This window comes from Aptenodytes patagonicus, chromosome 3 (assembly GCF_965638725.1).
Source record: "Aptenodytes patagonicus chromosome 3, bAptPat1.pri.cur, whole genome shotgun sequence".
NCBI classification, from domain to species: domain Eukaryota; kingdom Metazoa; phylum Chordata; class Aves; order Sphenisciformes; family Spheniscidae; genus Aptenodytes; species Aptenodytes patagonicus.
Window position 1 is genome coordinate 89456110 of NC_134951.1, and position 25672 is coordinate 89481781.

At 37.0% G+C, this 25672-nt stretch overlaps 1 protein-coding gene across 2 annotated transcripts in view; it reads left to right on the top strand.

The window, feature by feature from the left end:
* The first annotated feature begins 351 nt into the window (after window positions 1-351).
* Window positions 352-25672, top strand: part of FMN2 (formin 2) — a 168213-nt gene continuing 142892 nt past the window's right edge. For both annotated transcript variants that reach the window (XM_076334185.1, XM_076334186.1), the window contains exons 1-2: window positions 352-2099; window positions 19973-20139. In XM_076334185.1, coding sequence (XP_076190300.1) covers window positions 533-2099; window positions 19973-20139 — 1734 coding nt within the window. In that variant the 5' untranslated portion in view covers window positions 352-532. The remainder of the gene's footprint in view (window positions 2100-19972; window positions 20140-25672) is intronic.

Below are 25672 nucleotides of genomic sequence, written 5' to 3' on the forward strand. Positions count from 1 at the left end.
TTCTCTTTCCAAGGTTATTCATTTATTCATTTAAACAATTGCAGAGTAATTAAAGTACCTTGCTTTAACTTTTTTTTTTTTTCTTTTTCCCTCCAGGAACTTGACCATTGAAATCCTGAAATTATAAACGATTTGGTGATGAGCTGAGCTTGCAATGCAGGCAATAAAAACTGTAGAAAAAGAAGTGACTTTTGTAAAGGAAATACTTTTCACAGAATCCTTCCTACAGAAACAAGAGTGCAGCAGAAGCCTGGAGAGCAGGCGGCTCCGTGAGCAGCAGCCATTGGAAGGAGCTGTCTGCAGCTCTCAGTGCTGTACTGAGCATGTCCCAGCGGAGCCCTGTGCAAGCAGCACATTATGCAAAAAGGCAGCTCTAGCAGATGGGAGAGAGGCACAGCAAGCATTTGCTTCACTTGCATCACCACCGCTTGAAAGCAAACCTGGATCACTAGAGGGGATCTCGCCGGCAGGCCACAGGAATGAAATCCAGGAGCATGGCTTGATTGCCGAAGGTGCTGCACCGCGAAAAATCATGGGGAATCAAGATGGGAAGCTAAAGAAAAATACAGGTGATGTGCATGAAGGAGGAGAGGATGCCTCTGGGCCCAAGGATACAGATGGCACAAAGAAGGTATCGGGAAGCAGAAGGGGACTGGGGAAGCATGCAAAAGGAAGTGAATCCAGTAAGAAGAAGGGTAAGTCAGACTCGAGGGCCTCGGTGTTTTCAAATCTGAGGATCAGAAAAAATCTGTCCAAGGCTAAAGATGGGAATAGTAGTTCACGGGAGGATGTTTTGGAAAGCCAGGCCTTGCAGGCTGGAGAGCTGGACAGTACTCATTCAATTGTAACCAAAACTCCAGATATAAGCATCTCTGCAGATGAAGGGGGTCTCTCAGACACAGATGGGGAACATTTTGAAATCAGAAATGAAACTGTCCCAGCTGCTGCAGAGACACAGGACGGACAAAGGACCAGCTCTGGCTCTGATACGGATATATACAGTTTCCATTCAGCCACAGAACAAGAGGATTTGCTTTCTGATATCCAGCAAGCTATTAGACTGCAGCAGCAGCAGCAGGGGGCAATTAACATTGGAACTGAGGACCTTGTCACCAAAACAATGGGCCAACACATGGCTAATTCGCAAGCAGCCCCCTTAGATTTTGAACGGTTTCTTTCAGTAACTACCACTGACAAAGAGAGGAGCCCAGACACTGAGGGGGCTTTTCCAGCGATATCTGAAATTGCAGAAAACATTCCCGTCTCCTGTGCAACTGAACGTGAACTGAAAGAAGCGGTAAATGGCACAGGCTCTCCTGGTAACGGCTTATTTGAAACACAAGAACGTAAGCTATTGATTGAGGAACAGGAACAGCTCGTTGCTAGAGTGGATGCTGTAGCTAGTGAACTAGAAGATGATTCCAATAGAACTGTGGTAGAAAACGGGTCTCAGGCACACAGCTCTACACGACCTTTTCCAACCTCGGTAGCAGATGCTGAGACTAAAATTGCTGAAGTGCAGGCTGTTGATTTGCAGGACTCAGTAACAGCGGATGATATTTCAGATGCAGGCCATGATCATGCTGCTCAGACTCAGGAAGAGGAACACCCTCTGTCAGCCAGTCAAGAGGACCTGCATAATGGTTTATCCACAGAAATGAAAAATGGCATTTTGTCCTCTGAGGGGACAGCAGGCAGTCCGATGCTTGGTTCCCGATGTTTTAAGCCCTATCTAATTAATCCTTGTTACATCAAAACAACAACTAGGCAACTGAGTTCTCCCAACCATTCACCATCTCCCTCCCCATCCCAGAGCCCGCTTTTTACAAGAAGGCAGGAGTCCTTCCACAAAAAAGAAAAAGTCTCAATCAAGAAGCAGAGGTCTGCTAGTTTGGCAGGTTTATTTAGTCGTTCCGCAGACTGGACAGAAGAGGTATCTAATCACAAATGTGAGATAACACAGAAGGTGGGCTCTGCAGGCTACTTGGAGCACAAGGGGTTTAGAGAGAAATTTCAAACAGAAAGAGTGCCTTTGACTCATTCAAGAAAGTCCTCAGGGGTGCAGGCTTCTACAGAGACGTTTCCCAATGTCTTTTCAGGTGAGTGACACGTATTAAGGTTTTTTTTGTCCAGAAAGTCTTTGAAAAGATTTTTAAAATACTTGAATTCAGTCCTTTGCATGTACTATTGTCTTTACTTGCGCTGACAGTTTTAAAATCGAAGGCCTGATCTTACAAACACAGTCACATTTCATTAACAAGAATAGCCTCTCTATTCAGTGTCAGCCTGGCAGTACTGCCAGTAAAGGAAGTGCATAACTGTTTGAAGTTTTTCTTTCTGCTTTTCTCCTTTGTCTAAATTCTGTAGGAAAAGGCTGGATGCCTTAAATTATTCTTGTTGAAAAATGCTAAGAGCTGCACTGTTGTAGGCGGACCAGCTCTCTGCATAAATAGATCTTTCAGATGCAAAGCTTTCTGTAACTGGGATCCTGTTTGGGGTTTTCTTGTGCTAGGTGCTGTTCTGATGTACTGTAAATATTTGAGAGCTGCACCTGGTATTAGACTGAGGCAGCGATGAGGATTTGCTTAGTACAAAAAGGAAAAAGCCATGCAAGCACAGATGGACAGCACTACAGAAAGGAACCAATTACCCCTTCAAAAGGAGAAAAGAGGAGGAGAAAAAAATGTTAATGACTTGAAAAGGCAGCATAAAATGGAGAAGAGAAGGGAAACTGTGGGTAGTACAATTTGGTAGCTGTGGCAGGCTGCTGCTCAGGCTACATAAGGTGACTAACTCAGGAAAGCGTTCTTTTACCTTGCCTGTTAGGCAGCTTGCATCCTCTCACAAAGGCATAGGAATATAGAGTTTACAAATGAAATAGTGTGAATAGAGGGTTATATTTTCTGCACCTTGAGGTTTTTTCCCCCTTTCTCTTCCCCCTATCTGAAGTTTCTATATAAAGCTAATGTATTCACAAATAGAGAAGGCCTCTGCCACATAGGAGGTATGTATACAGAGGAAACTCAGCAACATATTCCATTTATTTTTCACTTCAGAAAACCGTAGAACTAAGAGAATACAGAGAATATGCTCTACAAGCATCCATTACAAGATTAAAACAGTTGAATCTATAATCAGGTTTATGTTGAATGGAAGTCTGTTCTAGATGCATAAGCACAGTAACCAAATATGTACTGGAGCTATTTGCAAAAAATGCAGTGAGATTTTTTTTTTGTTTAGTTTTCATAAAAGAACAAAATAGTATGGCTTACAAAGGGAGCAATGACATGATTTAAAAATGACATGTAAGAAAACAGTTAAGCCATCAAAAACTGTTTTGCATAAAAAGACTATCTTGTTTTATACTGTAGATTCTAAAAATTATGTAATGTGTAACCATTTGCATTCATAGTTGCTTTCTTTGTGCACATTCTACTCTGCTTGACATCACAGTAATACTGGTGAATGAACCTGTCTGGAAACAGAATAAAAATTAGTGGCTTTTTTGCACAACAGCCAACTCCAGGAGTTTGAAATACTCAGGTAAAGCATTAACATTATTTTCCAGATTCAAATCACAAGAGTACTTTCATCCTTCAGTAGTCTTGAACAGAAATCCCCAATTTCAGTCTTGAAAATTAGAATTCAAGTTTTTCACACAAAAAAAGCCAGCACCCTCTGAAGGAGACCAACCCCCTCTGAAGTGAGCTGAATCTTTTTTTTTGTTTTAAATCCCTTCCACCTGTTTTCTTAGATTTAATTTCAGACATCCCTATCTAAAGTTTTACAATTTGAGGTGATCACTACTTTCAGATTTATAGCATATAAAAAGCACGGGGTTTTTGCTATCAACATTTGACAGCTTATAAACAACTCGGAGAGCAAAGCTTTAAATTGCATCAACAGTAATTAGACTTTCTTCTCTATGGCGGTACTATGATGGAAATAAATTTTATGTGGCAAACTCCAAGAACATGGAACTACTTTTTAGAGACCTGTTTTCCAGGAAACACTTCACATTTCCTCACAAGGTTTCGATTTACTTATTAATAATTTTTGTTTTATTGTGTTTTTCCACCAACACTTCAGACTGTTATTGTGAAGGGACCAATGTCCAATGCAACACTAGTTCTGTCTCTTATGGAAATTACGGTGACCCTCATTTGCATGTACATACCAGCTGTCTTTACAGGCAGAAGACAATTATACCTTTCAGTTCATGCAGAAAAGCTTGAAATGAGGGAACTGGAAATGACATGATAACACTTCATCTCTTTTTGATCATTCTTCTTATTTTTAAAAATATATTTACAAGCTGAAAATTATCAAGAATATAAAAATAACAACTAGTGTACATGAAAAAGGGAAATTAAACTTAACATTTGTATTCCTACAGACTGGCTGTTATTGCTGTAAGAGCAGAAAAGCTTCTTTATTTAAACCAGTCTGCACAGCAACAATTACAGAAATAATTTCCTTGTAACTTGCATGCTGCTTTTGAAAAATGTTGTATTTTAATTGCATGCATCAGATGCATTAATTTGGGGATTACCATCAGGCTTTTAGAAATAACATTCTTTATAGTGGCTCATTTCTATCTTTAAAAAAAAATCAGCTTCTTGCCTAGAGCATTAAATCCCATCTTGCTGTGCAGTGACTGCAGTGTTGTTCTGCATTTCTAACTAGAATCAAGTAAAATATCCCACAACACTTTAGTCATCGATTTTAATGACGGCAGGTTCTATGCAGATGACTGGCCTACTTTTGCACTATGTTGTGGTTTGGCCGTGTGCCATTCCTTTTCACAATGATCCATATGAACTCTTGTAAGGCTATTTTAATGTAAAATGTAGATGGAAGCCAACAACTGGAATGGTAGAGACTTTGCAAATTTTGGTTTTGCTTTATATAAGAAATAAGTAAAGCATGGTATTTCAAATTTGATGCATTGGCTAAGAATGTGGTGTGGACAAATTTATGGGCATTTTGTAATTCAGGCATCACATCTATTTCTTTTATGATGAAGACAGCTGTATTTGAAATTACAGTGACAGTAATTACAAGTTCTAGATTACCTGATGCACAGCGGAGCCACGGCTTTTATGTTGTGGTCCCAGGAGGACAAGAGCTGAACCTGAATGAATAGGGTTTGTTCTCTCTTACTTCGGTATGTGGCAATGAATGATTCGCACTACCATTAAGAGAGTATCTTGGTGGGAAAATGAAATTGATGTTTCCAAACATTAACATAAATGAAACGGAAGAGGTAATAGATTGATTTAAAAAAAAATTAGTTTATTCTAGCATTAATTTGAGGTGCAGTGATTGCACAGGAGATAGTAAGGGTGTCTGTTACATAAACTGAATGTAAAAGTCCCATCAGCTGCCCCAGATGGTAATTAAACTTGAGCCAGACAAACCCATGCCCTTTCTAATCTCTGTTGGCTGGCTGTAACACACTTGAGGCATGAATCTCTTTCAAACAGATCATTTATCTTTAAGTTTCTCTTCAGAGATTTATATTTGTCCTGCTCTAGCTGTAAACAGGAGACAAACAAACAAAAAATCCTGGTTACCATAAAACAAAACCTGAAGTCAGTCCTATGCTTGTGCCTGCAGGCATATACAAAGGTCTCAGTAGTATGTGAAAACTTGAAAAAACAGGATGCAAGTTTGTTTCTGAGACATGAGGTAGACCTTTTTAGATACTTTTTCAAGGTTTTTTTTTCATTCTGATTCATGTGATGATGCACACAATATGGATTTGTATCTATTGGCATCCTAAGGAGACTATTTATCATGCAACTGTTATTTAAGACATGGTTTACTGTTTCACTGATTATGTTTGTTAGCAGTAATACAAATGTTTCTTTTATCAGATGGTGGGGCAGTGCAGCCTCCTCCAACTAAGGGAGCTGCCCAACAGCAAACCTTCACATGGTATGGGATCATGTGCTACACTGAGTGTTGCTAGCAAGCATCTGAAGGGAAAGTTCCTCCTCTTTTTGCCTAGTAAACCCAAACTGGGGGGGGGGGGGGGCTGCGTGTAAAAAAAAAAAAAAAAAAAAAAAAAAAAAAAAAGGGGGGGGGGGGCGGCTGCAATACTGCACTCCAACTACAATAAAGTGTGTTTGAAAATGGGCTGCAATATGTTATTGAAAGACTGCCGAGTGCTGATAAGTTGCTTTAATGTTACTGTGCCCGCGCTGCAATATGGGAATTGGAGCAACATGACTAATGTCACTGGAATACAGTGCTGCCACAGGGTTGTTTGATGGGGGACTCATGATTAATGCTTTGATCTTTATCTAGAACTTCATTGGGAGTAGCAGGTTTTGGTCATGGGGTTGAGTGGCCACATCTCTCTGGCAACTTCTTTCTGAGCAGCAACCCGGTTCTGAGGTCTGACTGGCAGCCTGACTCACATCTGGAGTAGAAATGTGTTGTCTTGGATGCCTGTTGGTCTCCTTTGGGGTGCAAAGGGGAAAAGGAAAAGGGATAGTCTATAGTTGAAGGTCCATGCAGCTCTGTTTGGATCCTGGACATAGTACCAGTATAATACCCATCACACATGGGATCTGGCTCGAGCTGGTCATTAAAGGACATTGCGTGCTTCAGTGATTTCGTTTCTGTGAAAAGAGTAGTGGATTATTCCAGTGGGAATAGTTACATGGAATTTAAGTTTGGATATATTTCTTGGATCTATTTGTGCTTTATTATTTTTGAAGATATTTACAAATTATTTAACAGCTGGGGGGGGCGTGGTTTGTCCATTTTTGGGGGTTTTTGCTTTGGGTTTTTTTTTAAATGTGTGTAGGCCTCTTCTTTGCAGAAAAAACTATTCCTTGAAGCAGGCCTCACCTTTTTCTCCATACTATGGTGTCTAAAGAAAAAAAAAACTTGGAATTGAAAAGCATCTCTAGGAATATTTTAGGCTGCCTGTATATGAGGGATCAAGTTCTAATGTGAATGATGGTGATAGAAAATGCAAAAATACTAATTAACCAAGATAGTTTGTTTGTGCTGTAGTTTAACCAGGATATGGCCAAGTGTATTCCTTATAAACTACTCCTGCCAAAATTTGGACTTACATAAGGAATAGCGGTGGTGAAGTATATATGTGTAGGTGTTTCTGTGACTGTGGCTTTGATTATTTTTAGGCACATTTAATACATTTACATTTTAGATACATTTAAAAGCATCATTCTGTAGCAGCTAGGTGGAATATAACAGTTTCTGGAAACTTACTTTTATGCATACAGTTTATCTTTTTTGGGGATGAGGTGAGTTGATACAAGGGGAACAGGGCAGAAGCAGTGAGAAACTGTGAAAGGAAGGTGACGGGAAGGATGTGAGGATTTTACATTGTGTCACCTCATTCCTGCCTCTTCATATGACAATACAAGGCCAGTTGCATTTCATTAAGTGCTTTAGAAAAGGCAGCAAAGTGGGTTCAGGAGCTGTGTCATTATTATTTCCTTTAAGCAGCAGCAACTTCCTGCATTCCTACGTTGCACTTCATGAAAAGGAAGTTAGGGACAATGAAATGGTCTGTGTTACCTTAAGTACAAAATTACTATTCCTCATTTCCATATTGCTGCTGTCCAGAATAAGTTTCCTTCACACTGACCTCGCTTTATTCTCAGATAAATACAGAACATGACTTCTTTCATCCATAGACGCATAGATGATGGAACTCCTTAAGTCAGTTAGCAGTTTTGTAACAGTAAGAAGCAGTGGTTATGAGATTGTGTGTGCAAACATCACAGTTGTAAAAGTAAATCCTAATATACGTAAAATTAAATGGAAATATATAAATACAGAAGAAGTACAAAAATGCTTGAGAATTTAATCTTTTTGGTGTCTTGGGCATATGCAGCTAAATAGTGGCAGGAAAGCCTAGTCACAAGTGAGATTTTTCATTAAGACATTCTTATTTGCCAGTAAAAGTATGAATTGTTTGGTCTCAGGATCTATGTGACATTTATCAGGAGCGCCAGAGCTCTGAACCTGGTATGAATTTGAATCAGGAGGAAGCATAGATAACTTTATTGTGGAACTAATTACAGGAGGCAGCTTTCATTCTAGAGTTTATTTGATGCCGAGATCTGGCTCTGATGTCCCTTGAAGATGCATAATAGGTAGTATGTACCAGGGGAAAAATAACTCATATCCTTTCCTCTTCCTTGCACTGATAAGGAAAAAATCACTGTACAAAGGAAGGCAGTGCTGCAGTAACACTATAATTAACTACATTAACATCTGCTAACAGTCATGGAAGAAAAGATGGTTTTCATTAAAAAAAAACCCAAACAAAAACCAAAAACAAAACCAAACATTGCCTTCATAATAGACGGTGTGTATCTAAACACTATTTTGTCATGCAAAGAGTGAAGACAATACAGTATGCTGAGAAATAGTTGAGGGAAATATTTTATTACATCAATGAAAGAACATGAAGGTCCAGTTACAGCAAGGGAGATGTGCTTAGGTTTTATTCAGATGAAGTCTAGAAGAACATATCTGCACAAATATATAGGTGTGCATGTTTATATTTTTCTTTTTCATGGAATGTGGTTCTAATTTTCTGCTTTTCCCCTTTCTTCATCTTACCAGTTTTTGTTTATGGATACAAAGAAGAAAAGCTTTTGTACATTGTGATAAATACTAAAAAGTCAGCAGTTATTAAAGTTGGAGGAGATTGTCAGACCTTGGGTGCACAGGCCCTGGAGAGGAAAGAAAGCTAAGGCACACTGGGGCTCTAATGAGTAGGTTGAAAGAAATTTGTTATTTGTGTCCCACTTCAGAGGCTTGCTAGTCCAGTTCAGTTGTGTTTTGTGACCTGTGGCTGCTTGAGCAAATACTTGGATTTACTTCTAAGGTAGAGATGAACCAGACTGTGTTAAATGTCAAATGAAATGTAGAACCATTGGGAATAAAGAAGTTTTACAAAATTGGGTTGTAAAGAACAGTGTGTATCAGTTTGGACTGACAAAAGACACTGTTAGTAATAGCTGCCCAAAAAGACATCAGAGGAGCTTCTTGCTTTAAAGAGCTAGACAGAAAGAATTGTGGCTTTCCAGCAGTCTGTGAGAACCTGGCACAGAATACCATCTTCACATCACAAAACACCACAGAAACTAAAAGGGTAAAGATGGGCAGAATTAAATACTTGCTGAGAGAAACCTAAGCACCTGGAAAACACAATATGAAAGTTGCCAAAGATGCATATAGTGGCTAAAAGATTCAGTAGACAGACGCATATAGATTCTCTTTTATCATAAACCACTATAATTAGGAAAGCTGTAGCAATATAATTCTGTAATCTGCAATAATACTGCATTAGAACCTGAAGAGAAATCAAGGTGAAAGGAGACATGCCATATAATGTGGGAGTGTGCATCTTGTTTATATTTTTAGAAAGGTATTTTATACTGTGTGCCACTGCTGTATTATAGTTGGGGAATTTTTTGGTATTTAAAAACTTCGTCTTGTGAAAGATATTTAGTGACATATAAGATATATTCTTACCTTTCACTATATATATGATACAAATAGTGAAAGGTAAGGATAAAAGCATAGCTTAATTCTTTGTCTCAGCTTATCCTGTGTGTCGTATCAGAAAATTCAGTGTGGGGGGAAAGGTATAAAATCTTAGTCACCGGGAAAGCAAAATTTCAAGGAGATTAATGCTCAAGTTAGAGAGACAGAATGCTTAAAAGACTTGTTAATCTGCAAGAATTCTGAAAGCACTGTCACAGGCCATCACACATTTAGATATATTTTGAAGCTCTGGTAATAGCAAAGTTAGAATACCTGGGTTTTAGAAAAAGTGTTTTGTTGTTATTGCAAATGATCCAGGCAATTTTAGTCTTCTTATTTTGACTGCAGCAACAAGCAAGGCTTTGGAACAAATCTTGAAGGAGGAAATTATAAGATATAATTACTTATTGGGTATATTATAAAAAGGTAATGAAAAATGGAACAAAATGCAACATGGTTTTAGCAAAGATCAATAAGACTACATTGATAGCTTTTTATGTACAGCTGCTTTCTAGACAAAGCAAGAGTGGTAGGAAGGAATTCATCTGGGTTTCCGTACAAAATGACAACACTGCAAATCACTTACCTGAAGAAGAAAATTACTGGCGGTTTTGATAAGGGACACCGTCATGTTATTTCTCTTCTACCAAAGAGGAACAGCTTCATTTTGGTCTACTTCTACGTAGTGTTGTGATAGGCTTGGTCAGGCTGTGGAAGTTTATTGCATAATTAATGCAAGAGTAGAGCTGGGTCCTGACCTTTGTCCTGACCTTAGTGTTTGCAGGGCTTGACCTTTTCATCACCAACTGAAATTTTCAGTAAACTTTTGTCTTTTTTTTATTATAATAGAATTTCAAAATTAGGAACTAGGCCGGCATTGAGAGTTCATTCATCAGGACCAAGGTTTGCATTAATCAGTTTTTCACCTGACTGTTTCAGCTTTTTCCAGCATGATTTGTGCAAGTATGGCATATGATTAAGTAATCTTTTAACACACCATTGGGGGTATGCTGAAATTGGTGTTGTTGCCATGTCTCATAGCCAGGACAAGTGGACCAAACTGTTTTAAAGTACAACTGCTTGGTTTGATCATGGCACACTATAGATAAAGAGTGAGATGGGTTTTTTGAAAACTGTTTGTTTGTAACATCCTTTCTGGTGTGGCTTTTTACTTCATTAAATCTGGGATTTTTCCTTGTCATCTTTGGTATTGGGGAATCCCATTTTCAAATTTTTGCCAGACCTCTGCTTTTTCCATCAGAGCATTCCTGGAAGAATTTCAGCGGCATTTGTACAAGGTGCCACTTTGCCCTGCGTGCACTGTGGTGGCCCCAGAGGCGGCAGCAGCATTCTCTTGCCAGCGGCAGCTTGTGCCCTTCCTTCCAAAAGGGAGCACACACACATGTTCCCTGGCTTTTTTGGGGATGTCTTGAACACTTGAAGCTGTTAGCATTATGTGATTCTCTTTCTGTAACTGTGTAGTGGGCTGCTTGTTCTAGCTGAGTGAGTTGAAATCTCAATGATACGGTTATTCAAGATCTCTTGCACAATCTGGAATATGTTTAAATGATTAGTGATAATTGTGGGGCTAAAATAAGGGGAAAAAAATACTTGCTTGAGTTGCACAGGGGTTGATATATTGTGGTTCTAACTTAGAGCTAGTCAAGAGTTTTCGTGTAAAATTTTTAACAGTCAAGAGGGTACTAAAAGACGGGACAGTATAAAGGGAGGGAGGCAGAGATGCCAAGAGATTCAGACAGCTTGGCAAAAGTAGAGCATGGTGTTTACTGTGATAATCAGATACAGGACTGACAGATGTGAAATTAATAATTGATAGTTTTATTCTAGTTGTTTGAAGAGTCTATGAATGTAATCAATCCATCAATCAATGCTTTCTTCACTGGAATTTAATAAATATGTATTTCTGACTTTGGAATTACATTGAACTCTATGTAGGCAGGCATAGAAAAATGGGGGTTCAGGGGGAGACAGTATTGATGTATGTCTTTTTCTTAATTCTCTTGTTTAGCCAGACTTTCTGCTTTTGATTTCTGAATTTAAGATTATATGCGGGTTCAGTTCATGCCTTCCATGTGAACAGAGCCAGGAAATCTGGAGACAGAACATGGGAGAAGAAAGGACAATCCTCTCAAGCATTTTCACACATCTCTAACTTTAGTAGTGTTCTAAATACTAAAATATAAGATATAAATATATATAAAAAGAATAAATTAATATATATTATATATACTATGATAATATACAATGTAAATATATAAAGAAATCAATATATAACCTCTGGGTTTTTTTCCCTTAGAAACATATGTATGTGTACAAGCAGTGAATGCAGATATTAGCTATTACACTGATAATAAAAACAAAAGGAAATATCTTTATGACAGAATTATAGAAATTTGTACCATAACCCTAGACCTTGACAAGTTTTGTAATTTTTATGGTTTATATTGCCTGGAAATTAGACTTATGACATACTTTACTTTGTGTTTATTCATAGTGGAAGGATTCAATTTGGGTTTTTTTGTTGTTGTTGTTGTTTTTTATTTGTGAAACCATGCTGTGTATGCAGGCCTGTTGCTTCATGGGTTTTCCATGTTTTATGTAACCAGGCTGTGAGAAAACTGTCATGTGGTTTTAGGAAAGTATCTGTCAATGAAAATTCAATCCCTTTTAAAAAAAAAAAAAAGAAAGAAATAGCCAAAACAACCTCACAAGAGGAGAGATCTGGAACAGTTTCCCAATCTAAATCAGCAGAGGATTAGAAACTCTGCAGTGAAAAAGAACAATAAATGAAGTCTCTAATCCTGGAATATTGGGCATAATCTCCCAGGTCAGGCTTCAAGCAAGCAAGAGATTAAATTAATTTGTTTGGGGTTTTTTTTAGTGCAATTGTATATTTAATATGCATTTATGCAGGACTTGGGATTGTTACTTGATGAGAAGAAGAGGTGGTTAGAGTACCAATTTCCAGTTCTGTTTCATTCCCCAGGTTCCATGTGCACATTTGAAAACCTTTTCTTTCTCAGCAGTCACATGTTGCATATTATATTTAGGCTGACTGGTATAGATTAGCTGAAAAACTTGAAATTTGAAAAGATTATGAAATGAAAGGAAAATATTAAAAAAATATAATACTTTTGATTCTTGAAATATCAATTTTATATGTGAAATAGTAGTCATTCCGTGCTTTGTATATTTGAGACCTAGGAAAGTACATTAAACAGTAGAAAGGTGAGAATGAAGTGTGATTGATTTGCCCCTAGGAAATGCTTCAGCAAGCTTTCGCTGTGTAGTTTGGGGGAATACAATGAATGAATAAAACTTGTACTGTAAAGTATTTAAGAAAGGACATGTAGTTGCAATTACTAGCTCATCTACAAGTAAGCATATATGGAAGTCTTTGCAGTATTTCTGTCTCTCGGACATGTTTGTCCTCTTCCAACATTCTGGTGAATGTTTGGTGCTGCACGGTTCAGGTGTTTTGCCAGATGATTTAGGCCTGATTTAGCGGTGGTGTTGATGGTAGTATATGTAGAAAAGGAGACGACAAAAATTGGAAGGAAGGAATGTTTTAGGGATATATGCAGCAGCAGATATCTGAATTACAGTATTTCCTAACTTTTGAATGCCGTAGAAATCAGCTTTTCTTTTTCCCTATTTTCTGCTGTCTGGGTTTTTTTTTTAATTTATATAACTATGTTCACAATTGTAATCCTTTGTGAATTGCAAACCCATAATAAGACTACAATTGCCTCTATATTTTGTAAGACTAATAGAAAACATATTCTAAGTGGAAGTACATCACTTTGTCTACATCTTCTTCCTTTTCCTTTTTTTCCTGTCCTAACTCCCAAAAATAGAGCATTGCCTACAGTACTTTTGGCTTCAAAGCTTATGAAGTATCTTTGCTGTGTGAGCATTTATGATCTCACTGAAGTCGGGGGAAGAGTAAACTGGGGAAAAGAGGGTAAGCCGATTTCAGTTTTTGAAGATGTAAGCAGTGTGTGCATGAGTCACTGTTAGCCCTTGACATGACTCCAAGTAGGGTGTTCAGGACTGATATTACACTGAAGCCATTCACTCTGCATTAGGAAAAATTAAAACTGAAAGGCAGTCTCCAGTCTGTATATGTTAAGATGTGCTGATGCAGCTTCTGTACTGATGGTGAAAGTGTGGTGTAGTGGTCTCGTTGTTAGAAGAGAGAATCATGGGAGACCAGCAGAAGGGGGAGCTTTTGGAGTATAACTCATTCGGATCATTAGTCTCAACTTGTGCTTACTGACAGCTGTGCTCCCGGGCTTTTGCAAGTGCAGTGTAAGGAAGATAGGAGACACACCTTTAAAGATAAATGTGAGGTTATAACAGCGCGATCCTCAGGGAAACATTATTGCAAGCTCTGCTGTAGTGCAGAGCCTCAGTGCATGCGTGTGTGGCTTTTTGGTATGCCTGTGACTACTGTAGTTTTCTCCTGTTTCTCTCTTCCATTTGTCCCTCTCCCTCTCCTCAAAAACTAAGCAAATCCAAAGCCAACAACAACATGCTCATGGTATTGCTAGTTCTCAAGGATTTTATTGCTTACCTTGTTGCTCTTTGAAAGGTTGGTCTTCTAAGCAGATTGGACAGGAAAATAGCAATAATGTGAATTCACTGAGTTGGGATTTGCCTGTATTTCTCTGTGGACGGTCCTGAACGTGCTTTCAACATTCAATAATTCCATAGGCAATCAAGTGTAAGGCAAACCTGCATTTCAGAAGAGTGTAGATCCTTATTTTTAGTGTCTGCCTGAGGAGAAAATAGGTTGCCCTGGTATATAAGGTAACTGTAATAGAAAGACCAAACGTGCTTCCTTCTAAAATAGGCAACCTCTCCCATCAAAAGTGACTCATAGTCCAGGTCATGACAGACAAGGTAGTTCAGGTTATCAGTACTGATGGCCAAGGTCCGTAGCAGTTGCTGCCGTATGGAAGGAGGCGTAATACATACACACAGACACCTCTCCAGGCCAAGGGAGAATCTGTGGCTGTGTCAGGCCAGTACTGAGTGGGATTATTATATTAAATTATTATATGCATATTATATAATATATATAATAGTTAATATTTTAGAATATTTCATTATTGTATGAAATAATATTTGTAGAATGACTTTTGGTGAGGTAGGCTTCCTTTCTCCCTCCACCTTGCATTTCAGTAAATATGGTTGCAGTAAATCTAAAGTTGAAAATGATCATTCAAGAATACAATTACCTGCATTTTTTCAAAAAGGGAGACAGTATGAATGGAAACCATACTGGGAGTTGTGAATTTTAATTCTGCAGTGAATAGCTTACACGTTCTACAATTGTTCATCAAAACCACCTCTGGCAACAATGTTACTCAAGTCTTGGTCATAGTGATAGGATGAAGACCTATAATGTCATACAGGAGATCATAAGATCATAGTGCTTCATCTTAATGAGAATGGGAGGAAGAGGCAGATGACATGGAGGTGGAGAACATGGAATTTGGAAGCTGAGCCAGAAGACCTAGGCTGAGCTATGGCAGCAAAAGTATCACAAAATACCCACAGAAGGCCAGAGTACCTGATACTTCCAAACTTAATTTCATGTTCCCATTCTTTTAGTTAATTAATTGTGTAATCCTTTGTAAGAAAAGAAAAAAGAAAAGTCTTTTTATCCCTTACTGGGATTTAATAAGTCATTCTAAGCTCCTAAAAAATAACTTATGAGTTTATAGTCATCTTATTTGCTGGAGGGTTTTGGCAAGATCCTCAGAATACTGATTTGATCTAAGGCTGAAACTTAACTGCAGTCTTCTCTAATTCAAAACTTGATACGCCTCCCATCCCCCGCCAAACTAATACTTAGGGGAAAGGTAAGAATAGGCTCCAGGAACTTCATGACCTGGGATTTCTGGGAAGAAAAGCTGTTGAAAATATTAAAAAATGGGAACTCTTTTAACCTTTTAGGAAAAAAAAAAAAGTGTGCTGAGAGATCTTTTTTCTTTACTATTTTTATGGCATGTAAAGACAATCAAGAGAAATTACATTTTAATCCCTGTAACAGAAATCAGCTGATCATTTAATAATTCTGAAATCATTAATCATTTAATTATTCCAGGTTACTTGCAACCATCTTCACCTATTGAGAACACATTCAGGTATTACCTCATGTAAGTTACAAATATGAGGTGATTAACGATGTCTGAGGAAAAAGGCTGTTCTTGCTGCATTTTATTTATAAACCAAAGATGAAAAATTGTAGCTCAAAATCTTGCAGTTGAAGTTGACTGGAATTTAGCCTATGCATTAAACATGGCTGTGATTTTGGTTTTGCTGTTTAAGGAATAGATTCAGGGATTAATATTGTACAGTCAATTTCACGCATATAGACACAAAGTCATTTTATTTTGAATTAATTCCAAGCGTGTGTAGTGCAGATAGGTGGGGTGCTGGCAAACCATTTCTGGTTCCAAGCAAAAGTAGTTAAAAGTCTGGAGTCCAGTGTTAAAGAGGTATTTTGCTATACCTAAACAAAAATATAGCCTTCATCTTGCCCTGAATCAAAATCATAAATGTGATTCCTGATGAGAGGAACAAACATCTCTTGCTTTGACATCAGTGCAGGCGCAGGTAGGGTCAGAGGGCAGCGAGGCAGGGGCGGATTTGGCACCAGCCTCCCTGGGCCACAAAGGACTTTGGAGTTGGAATGCTTCTGCTGTAATGACAACTGGCTTTTACCTGAAAGTAGGTGAAAGAGAAATATCAGATGCATTTAACAAGGGAGGAACTACTTCTTAGTAAGCGGTGGCTTTCAAATGTTGTTCTCCCATGTAAAATAGCTTTAGCCCTGTCTGGAACTACAGTGCTGCAGCCACTCTATCCGTGGGCAGTGCAGCACCGCGTGGTGTTGCCTCGAGGAAATGAGTAACATTCTCAAGTATTGACACACTTTCTTTTGGTAGGGTTTACCTCCTCACTCCCTTTTAAGGAAAATATGTATTATCCTTTCTATAACTTTGGCTGGTTTTTATGTTTGATAAGGGGTGGGTGGTTCTGACGCTTGTAATGACCATTCAATTTGATGATAAGCCCTAGCTGGTTAGCTCCAAAACTGGGCAATATATTTAGAACAGACTGTTAAGCCACTGAAGTAAGCTCTTTAAACATATAACCCATTTATTATTGATACAGATATTTTTTTCACAGCAGTTTGCAGTGAAGCTATTTCTGTATGCATTGAAAACTGAACTTTTTTCAGCTTGCATTTGGTAAAATGTGTTAACTGAACTGGCAAAATGTATTTCTGTAATTCAAATTTCTCTGTCTATCCTCAGGTCTGAATAGCAATTGTAAGGAACACACAAGCTGTGTTAGAGAACAGCTTTATCCGAACGTTATTACCTTTGTGTTGAGAACTCAATGTGTATCTGATGCAAAGGACAGCTTAATTGTACTAAAGTTAGTTTCAGATAAACGATTGATTCCTTTAGGTTAAAAAGTACTAGCTAATATCACTAAATAATTTTTACTACCCTATTTATTCCAAGACTAATAATACACTGTAGAGAACGCTACAGGCTCAAATGGACAAAATGACATAAGTAATGCAGAGTACAGTAAGAGAAATTAAATTCATTAATGACTTTTTTACGTATATACTTATTCTATATTGTTTGAATGCTAAAGTATGTCTAAACAGTGGTTAATAATCACTAAGTGACGATAGTTAATAACCACTATACAAATTAAACTGCAACTGAATGGCAACTAAGATTCTGAACAAAGTATTTGATCTTGAGCAAGACTGTTAAGAAGTGCTACAAAAATTAGCAAATGAATAGGTGGATTAAGAAAAAAAAAAAGGCCTCATTTCCTGTTCTGTCATTTACGGGTATTATTCCTGTTAACTGGGTTAAAGCAAAAGGATGGGGTGGGGGGGAGTGGGCTATTCTGCTTCTGGATGTCCAGGAGAAGACTCTCTAAACATGACAAGGTTATTTAAATGTTGAAACATCCAGACAAAAAAAAAAAAAAAAAAAAAAAAAATCAAGCCTGACATTCAAAAGTAATGGATAATATTTCAGTATTTAATATACCATGAAGAAATGTGTAGTTTTCTTGCATAGTCCTATTTTTTTGTGTGTGCATGCAGAGTGCTCTTCCTCCGGTGTATTTTCTTATTATTTTTTCTTCTGTGCATTTTAGATAAATGTAAAGCATTGACTTCCCCATTTATCCTCATCACTTGCAGTCTCTCATTTAACTAGACAACTTCCCATGTTGTTGAACTTTAGTCAGTGATATAAGGTGCTACTATGGTAATATGATGTGCTTTGCCCCAGAAATGCTAGCAGAAATGCTACCTATTGGTGCTCCGGTGTCTGTGCTGTCAATCTTGTACTCTTATTTTTTTCTAAAACTTGCTAACATAGCTTAACCTCAGTATTTATAGCTAGGATAATCCATTTATTGCAGTAAGAGGGTAGTAGCTAGAGGTTTTTTAGTGGTCTTTTGCAACACCACTAAGCATTGGCAACTACAACCCCAAAGAAAAATTACTAAAACAAATCACAAAAAGTCTGCCTGCAGATAGCTCCTTATTTGTGCTTCTCTTCCATGGTTTTGTACTGTTGCCTTTCTTCATGTAGGGGATTGCTGTACATTGCTGCAACTGGGGTAAATTGGTGTTAAAAATCACAGACAGTAAGAAAGCCCGTCTTCAACTAATTAATGACTTCGAAGATTTAACAACTGAACTGTATCTTTAGTTAAATAGCGGGTTACACTGAATAAGCAATTATGTTATCATCACCTTATAGGTGGTGAAACCAAGGAACAGAGGCAAACTAATCAGCAAACATAACAAAACTTGTGTATCTTACAAGTTTATCCCCAGCTTATCCCCTTGAATGTACTAAATTGTGTCTAATAAAAGGCTAGGAAACTTGGACTGATAATTCAGAATTATCAGATCTTTAGATGTGGAGAGGAAAATCTTAGAAATAATTTCTAACATTTTAATGTATTGTTTATTTTAGGCTGTATTGCCACAGGATGTTACAATAATACAGAAACTTCTGCTAAATGTCGCTTACAATATCCTTTTTAAATTGCATCCAGATGTTTAAAAAAAAAAATCTTTTTAGTATGTTCAAAAAGCCTGGGAAATTTTACATTTTGAATAAAATCAACATTCAAACAGAATTCTTGCATTTATATGTAAAAAACAGTAGTATTATCATCATCATCATCATTATTATTGTTATTATTACTATTATTTTAAATGACACTGAAATGCTGTCTTAATGCAGTATGTTTTTTTTCTGGAAAATACCTTTGGCTTCCAGTGAGTGGGTGGAAAAAACAGACTATAGAAACTGATTTAGGTACAAATTGTATTCACAGCTAGTTCATACTAAAACATGAAATTAACTTTATTACTCTGTCTGCCTTTTCTCTTCCAGTAGATCTATTTCACCTCTTTATTTATATCCTGTAAATCTGAACTTTGGCATCTTTTGACATTTTAGATCTTAATCAAGCAATTTTAATATTCTTAGAATGTAGATTTTACTACAGCCTGTGTATATAACTAATTTTTGTAGTCTCTTTCTGGCTAACTGCACACAGCACAAAGGTCTTTCAAACCTCTCTAGCACTGTCTCCTGTAATATACTTTATAACATATGCCCTCCTTTCATGCTCTGGTGAGATAACAAAGAAAACACTTTGATCATGAAATCTGGCCCTGTAATAGGAATAAGTCTCTTTTCTCACTCTTCAAAAGTTTTACTTCTCTGAATTGCTGCCTGTGGCACTGCATTTTAGTTTGGAGCACTCTGCTGCTCTGGAGCTGTATTAAATACAATTTTAAACAGAACAGTTATCAGGGGTTTTTTTGTTATTATTCTTTTATTGAGAGTTTCTCCAAAGAAATAGCGCACAATTTCTTAAAGACTATGATCATTTTTTGATTCAAAAAACAAAGGCTCATTCCAAGAGTTGGGAGACTTGATTCTATAATAACTTTGTGTGACACACTTGGAAAAAGTTACTTCATTTCTTGGTAATATCTTGATTTTCCCATCAGGACAAATGTATAATATAAATAAATAGGAAATTGATGCTAAAATATCATCTCATGGTTTTTGTTCCTACTCCACAGCGCAGCCAACACAATGTATATTTTCTTGAATATCCTAATTAATCAGGCTACAGATCAGTTCAAATTATTATATAGAAATATTTTATATTAAAGACTTGTTATCAGATACTTTTCTCAAGAATTCTTTTTTTATTCCATATTTTTACTTCTAATAGTTGAGATTTTCAATACACATTGTAATGCCTTAATCTTTGTGTCCCGTAGATAGCTACAAATTCTTATTGATCTGTGTCATCACCTTGGCAGGACGAACACTGCTGGAAAAGCTCTTCAGCCAGCAGAAAAATGCACCACAAGAAGAAGCAGAAAAACTATGTTCTCGCATTATTGCAATGGGTCTTTTACTTCCTTTCACCGACTGCTTCAGAGAACCATGTAATCAGAGTGCCCAGCAAAGCACACCCACGTTTGATGTAAGTACTGAAAAAGTTATCTTTTGTCTATTTTGCCAAGCGGCACATGATTTATCAATGGCTCATCAGTCCTGAGAGGATTCTGTTAGTCCTTTTAATGAAAATTGCCCTTATGAGAGTGGCCAGACATTTTTCTGAGCTCAGGTGTGCACACTTTCGTATCCAAGTAATCGTAAGTTTTAAAAGCTTCTCCCATAACTTGATTTCCTAACTTTTTGACTCATATCTTAATCTTCTATACTGTTGTTTATCCATTGTTTTCATTAAGTCTTTTTCTTTGAATCAAAGCACTCTGTAGGACTATGAACGTTTCAATCCAATAGCTGCTTCACCAAAAATATAAATTAAAGGAACAACAGAAAACAGCATGTCACAAAACTTTACAGAACCCAAACAGGATGTCTATGCTAGATAATTTTTTTCCCCCTGAAAAGACTTTTGATACAAAATAGTGCAGAGGTCAGTGCAAATTTGCTGGCATTCCAGCTACAGTGTTATCTGTGCCTTTGGGCTTTCTGGCCAGAGTGCTGTTATTGGTGGTGTTTGCATACCTGTTACAAAACTGTGGTGTAGACATCACCTGACACACTTTTCCTTCCTTTTGGATAATGAATTTAACATTAGGATGTCTTTCTATTGTATGATACTGTATAACCCATGAAGTTTTACAGTGAACTTATTTTTATGATCCTTGCCATTAAATTTTATCTTTGACACTTCTTTGTACTGGTTTATGTGACTGAAGATAATCAGGGTTTTTCTCTTCACTAATTAACTCAAAATAATGTACAAATATTAACTAATCTACTTAATACCTTACTGGTATAGTTAAGATCATCCTTATTCTACCCATTAAGCTGAAGCTTGGTTAGAAATACTTAAAAAATGATTGGCATAGATATGAGAGAACATGAGTCTTTTTAACTCTTTAAAGCTTTCTCATCTTTCCTGAAGAATGGTTTAACACATGGTGTTAACACTGGTGAAGGGAAAATGGGTAGAATAAATTTGTCCGATGAATTCTTAAAACAAACAAGCTTTCCTAGATAACCTAGCTTATCTACAAAATCATTCCATGATCCCTCTAACAATATTCAACCTTTATGGTTTTTTTTTTTTTAAAAAACAATGTTTAAAACCTTTTCAAACTGTTTTTTGAAATTAATTGAAAAATGGAGTGTGACTATAAAACCGAAGTTATTCAGGCAACTTAAAATCACACACCATCTGAAAGTGTATGTGGTTAAATATACTCCATAAAGTTACTGGAAAAGACACATTTTTTTATTTTTCAGGTTGTTTAAAACAGTCTGGCAATGTTTTCAGTTCTCCTGGTTTTACCGTATATTCAGCTAATCTCTTCTTTAGAGTATTGAATACAATATTCTTTTTAAAAAAGTTTATCCTTACTTATAAATAGATTTTATCAAATTAAAAGTTTGGAAAAAAGCAGAAGAGGCTCTTTTGTTAACTGGTATACCGTGCTTTGTGTGAGTAAGAGAATTATTCTACTTATCTTTCATTGATGGTATCCAAGAGGACGGACTTTCTGAAAAGAAACTGTAGCCTAGCCTAGTACCATGTGAACAGTGTGTCAAAGTCAGCAATTTAAGATATTGCTGGCTTAGCAGTGATCTTAATTTGAATTGGTCTATCAGTAAGCCACAAATGCTCTGTTACTATTTTTCTGTATAAGTCCCCTTAATAGATCATGCTCCTGTAAAACAATGTCAGAAGTGGTGTAAAGTCCCATGTATGTGTATGCAACTAGTAGTGCATCCTACTTCAAAGGAGTCTACATCTGTCTTGAACACTAGCATCTCAACAACTGAATTTCACATGGTACAAAGGTGAGAGCTGCTGCTATTGAGTTTGGGAGTATGCTTCTGCTTCAGCCTTGGTGACCACAGTACAGGAACACCTACCTGTTTATTCATTACATGCCCTACAAAGATGAAAATGTTTAGAACTTGAAGTATAAACCCTAGTGGCTGAGAACTTCAAAACTGGGCTTCACCTAGCTGATTTTGCTCCTTAGAGTGAGGAAATTATTATCTTACAGAAAATAAATGCTAATAGTTATGTAAGGAAATGAAACAATTAACAATTAGTGTGAAAAAACTTATGGTGGTGCTGTATATTACTTAAAAAAGGACATGTAAGATCTGTGACTCATTTCCCCTCTTGATCTCTCTCCGTGTCTGTACTTTGCTTTTTTTCTTATTTAGGTTTTCTTTTTTTTTTTTTTTTTAATGCATTAGAACAGGATTTTAATGTTGATCTAACCATTGATTTCAAAGACAGAGGAATTAGACTAGCCTTAAGTAATACTTATATTTCACCCATCTAGAATTAGGAGATACAACAACTTTGACCTTACTCCAAAATTGGGAGCATAGCCAGTCCCATATTCTTCCTTCATCTCTGAGTTCATCAGATGTGCCTCCAGTTCCATCCTGGATTGCCTCCAGTTTGGCTGGTGTCCTTTTCACTCAGCTGAAACTGCCATCAACAAAGCTCCTGTAACGCTGTCCTGGTCCCAGCCAGGTTTGTCTGCCACCTCACTGCCCTTCCTCCCTGCTACATGCAGCTCTGGTGCTTGCTTGTTCCTTAATGTTACTGATTTGGCTGTTTTGATTTTTGTCTTAGTCTGGTTCTTATAAAGTCTCTTAGGTCACTCCTTTAGCATGTTTTTTTGCAGAATTGCCAACATTTTTTCCACTGAAATCCTTCCTTGAATCCCTCCTTTTCTCCTTTTGTGACTGATCCCATGTATTTCTGAGCTTTAACTTACAATTTCTTTTATGTTGAATAAAATCCATGATTCCCCTTTTGCTTAAGTGTGGTCCACAGACTTTGTTTTTTGAAGATGTTAGGTTACAGTTTATGAAAATAATTCAGTAAGTTTTGTTCACTCTATGATCTATTGCTCATGGCTTGAGATGAATATAAACAGATTATTTAAAAGTCCTATTCTCTCACTCTGATCTCCTTTTCTGGATGTCCTCCAGTGAATTTAATTTAACATGGCTAATGCTGAACTCTCTGCTGTCTTGAAATGTTTGCAATTGCACACTCTGATTATATTCTCATCTTCTTTATTACTCATGCCCGGTGGTCACCTCTAGTTCTCCCTGTCTTACAACTGTGTATCCAAATCTTGTGTCTGTTTTCTCGGTAACATACACGAGATCTGTTTTTTTCTTTCTCCTGAGACATTCCAGCCTTCAGTGTGGGCCTCTGCCTCACCCCATTAAATAGTTGTACACAACCTCTTTTACTTTTCTCATTGGACCTTATTTCTTTCTCTTCCACACTGTCTGACTGCAATTAGGCAATGCATTAAGAATAAAGACAAATTTCACAGCTCTTAGTTTCTTGGGCTAGCATTATAATGGCTCCTGGACGCCAGTTTAAATTAAATTCTTAACACTTGTATTTCTGGTGTAGGTTACGCTTTGTGGATGTGATGCTTACTCCTTTGTTAGTATATGGCAAACATGAAGGACCAACAAACGCCCAGTGAAAGCATAAATCTTCAGAGAACTAGCAGCTGTCATCACATTTACGCTGAGGACAGTGTCCAGTTTTCAGAGGCTTATAACTTGGTCAGATTTTGGATAGATTTTAATGATGATTGGAAATGGCATGTTCCTGAAGTATCTCTGACCTTTTTGTCAAATTTCAAGTCAAAGCCCAAAGGATAGAAACTTTAAAACTATTTTAAGAACTTATGAGAAAACTTTCATGTTCTATCTTGGCCCATTTTATCAATTATTTCTTTCGAAACAAATTGTGGCAGATGCCCAGAAAAAAAGATTAGTCTGAAAAATAAAAGTTGAACAAAGTTTTAAAAGTAACAGAAGTAGACAGGGTTGGGATTTTTAAGATGTTTGCTGTTGAGAAGCAGTGGAAGCTTTCACTATAGCTCTCCCTAACTACTCTTCTTATAATGTAAAGGGTATCTTAAAGAGTAAGTAAGTGTACGATGGCAGATTCGCTGTCTAGAAATATGATGCCCTTTTTGCTAGTTTCCTCTCTTCTGTAGAGGCTACTAATTATTGTCTCATGGATGTCATGACTTCTTACTTCTCAGGCTATCTTTACAGCCTTTCATTCTTCTGCTAGTATTTTATAAAAGAAAAAAAGTTTTAAAAAAGAAATTAAAAAAAAAAGGCCAAGCAAGTAAATGTACAACTTATAGAAAGATAGATTAGCAAAAGCCTATTCAAAGAATCTTCTCTGAAAAATTGCTTGTCTTTTGACTAACTATTGCCTGCTTGCCTTTTAATTTTTTTCCTTTTTAACAGTTGTGACTTGTTCAAGAAGGCTTCTAAAGTTTCAAATTAAAATAAAATATCCTCTGACTGAAAGATATGTAAGAAATTAATGCTTTGTGAAAAACTGTCAGTCCCACATGACTGTGTCATGTTATTAAATAATCGTATTTCTGTAGTGCAGGTGTAGTCCTAAGCTTTTTAGCATGTTACCTCATTATATTATCCTATTAGAGTAAAATAAACACTGGCTAAACAGTGCACCTTTGGCAAGAATGTAACCACAGGCAAGTTTTGCAGCCACCTGTTGGAGGATCAGAATTTTCAACAAGTAGAGATCTCATCTGCTTAGCTCCTCTGCTAATGACGTATCACAGAAGCTAGAAGATGATTGTCTTTGGAGAGCCATCAGTAATGTTTATAAATTATACACATTTGCATTAGTTTTTAAACTGTTCATACACCAATAAAAGAAGGTGACCTTTTCCTATCAGTGCAAGGCAACTTGCAATTTAGCTTCACTGTGCTATTAAGAAATATTGACTCGGTGTTTGCATTTCATCCAGTAGTTGCAATTACTACGTTGTGGATGTCTAGTCCTTAATTATGACTTCCCATTCCAGTTTTTCCAGTTCACACTGTGCAGTCTTAAGCTATGGGCATTTTTTTCCTTTCATAGCAGATTTCTGCTTTTTTTTCTGACAAGCTTTCCAAGTAGTTTTGTCTGTTGTTTCTGAACATTAGGTTTAAAACACTTAAATTCTCAGTGAAAACTTAAATGATTTTGTGATAGAGGCTTTCTATTATCATTTCGTAAGTGCTTTTGAGAAGAAAACTGAGCATGCCTTTGTATTCATACTGTACTCCTTGTTTGGGGAACTTAATCTCTATTGCACACTGAAGGGTCCAACAACTACTTGTGGCACTAAGCAGCAATATCTTCTTCCATACGTGTCTGAAATGCATGCTAAGCTTTCATCTTTCTTTAGTTCTGGTGTCATTTTGATTGGACTAGCTCTCTTTACATCTTTTTCAGTGCTTTTATTGAATGCTGTTACTGTGTTGAGTACTGCTGTTAATGCCTTCTTGATTTAGAAATTATTTCAGCATATTTTATAATGAAAGAGCTAAATGGACATCTTCTGGAGGGTGTCTTTCTTTACTGTGTTATGATGTGAATTTATACATAGGTGTGTTTGACAGTTTGGGATAGGGACTCTCCATTGCGCTATTTGTAGTTATGATGCCTGACTAAG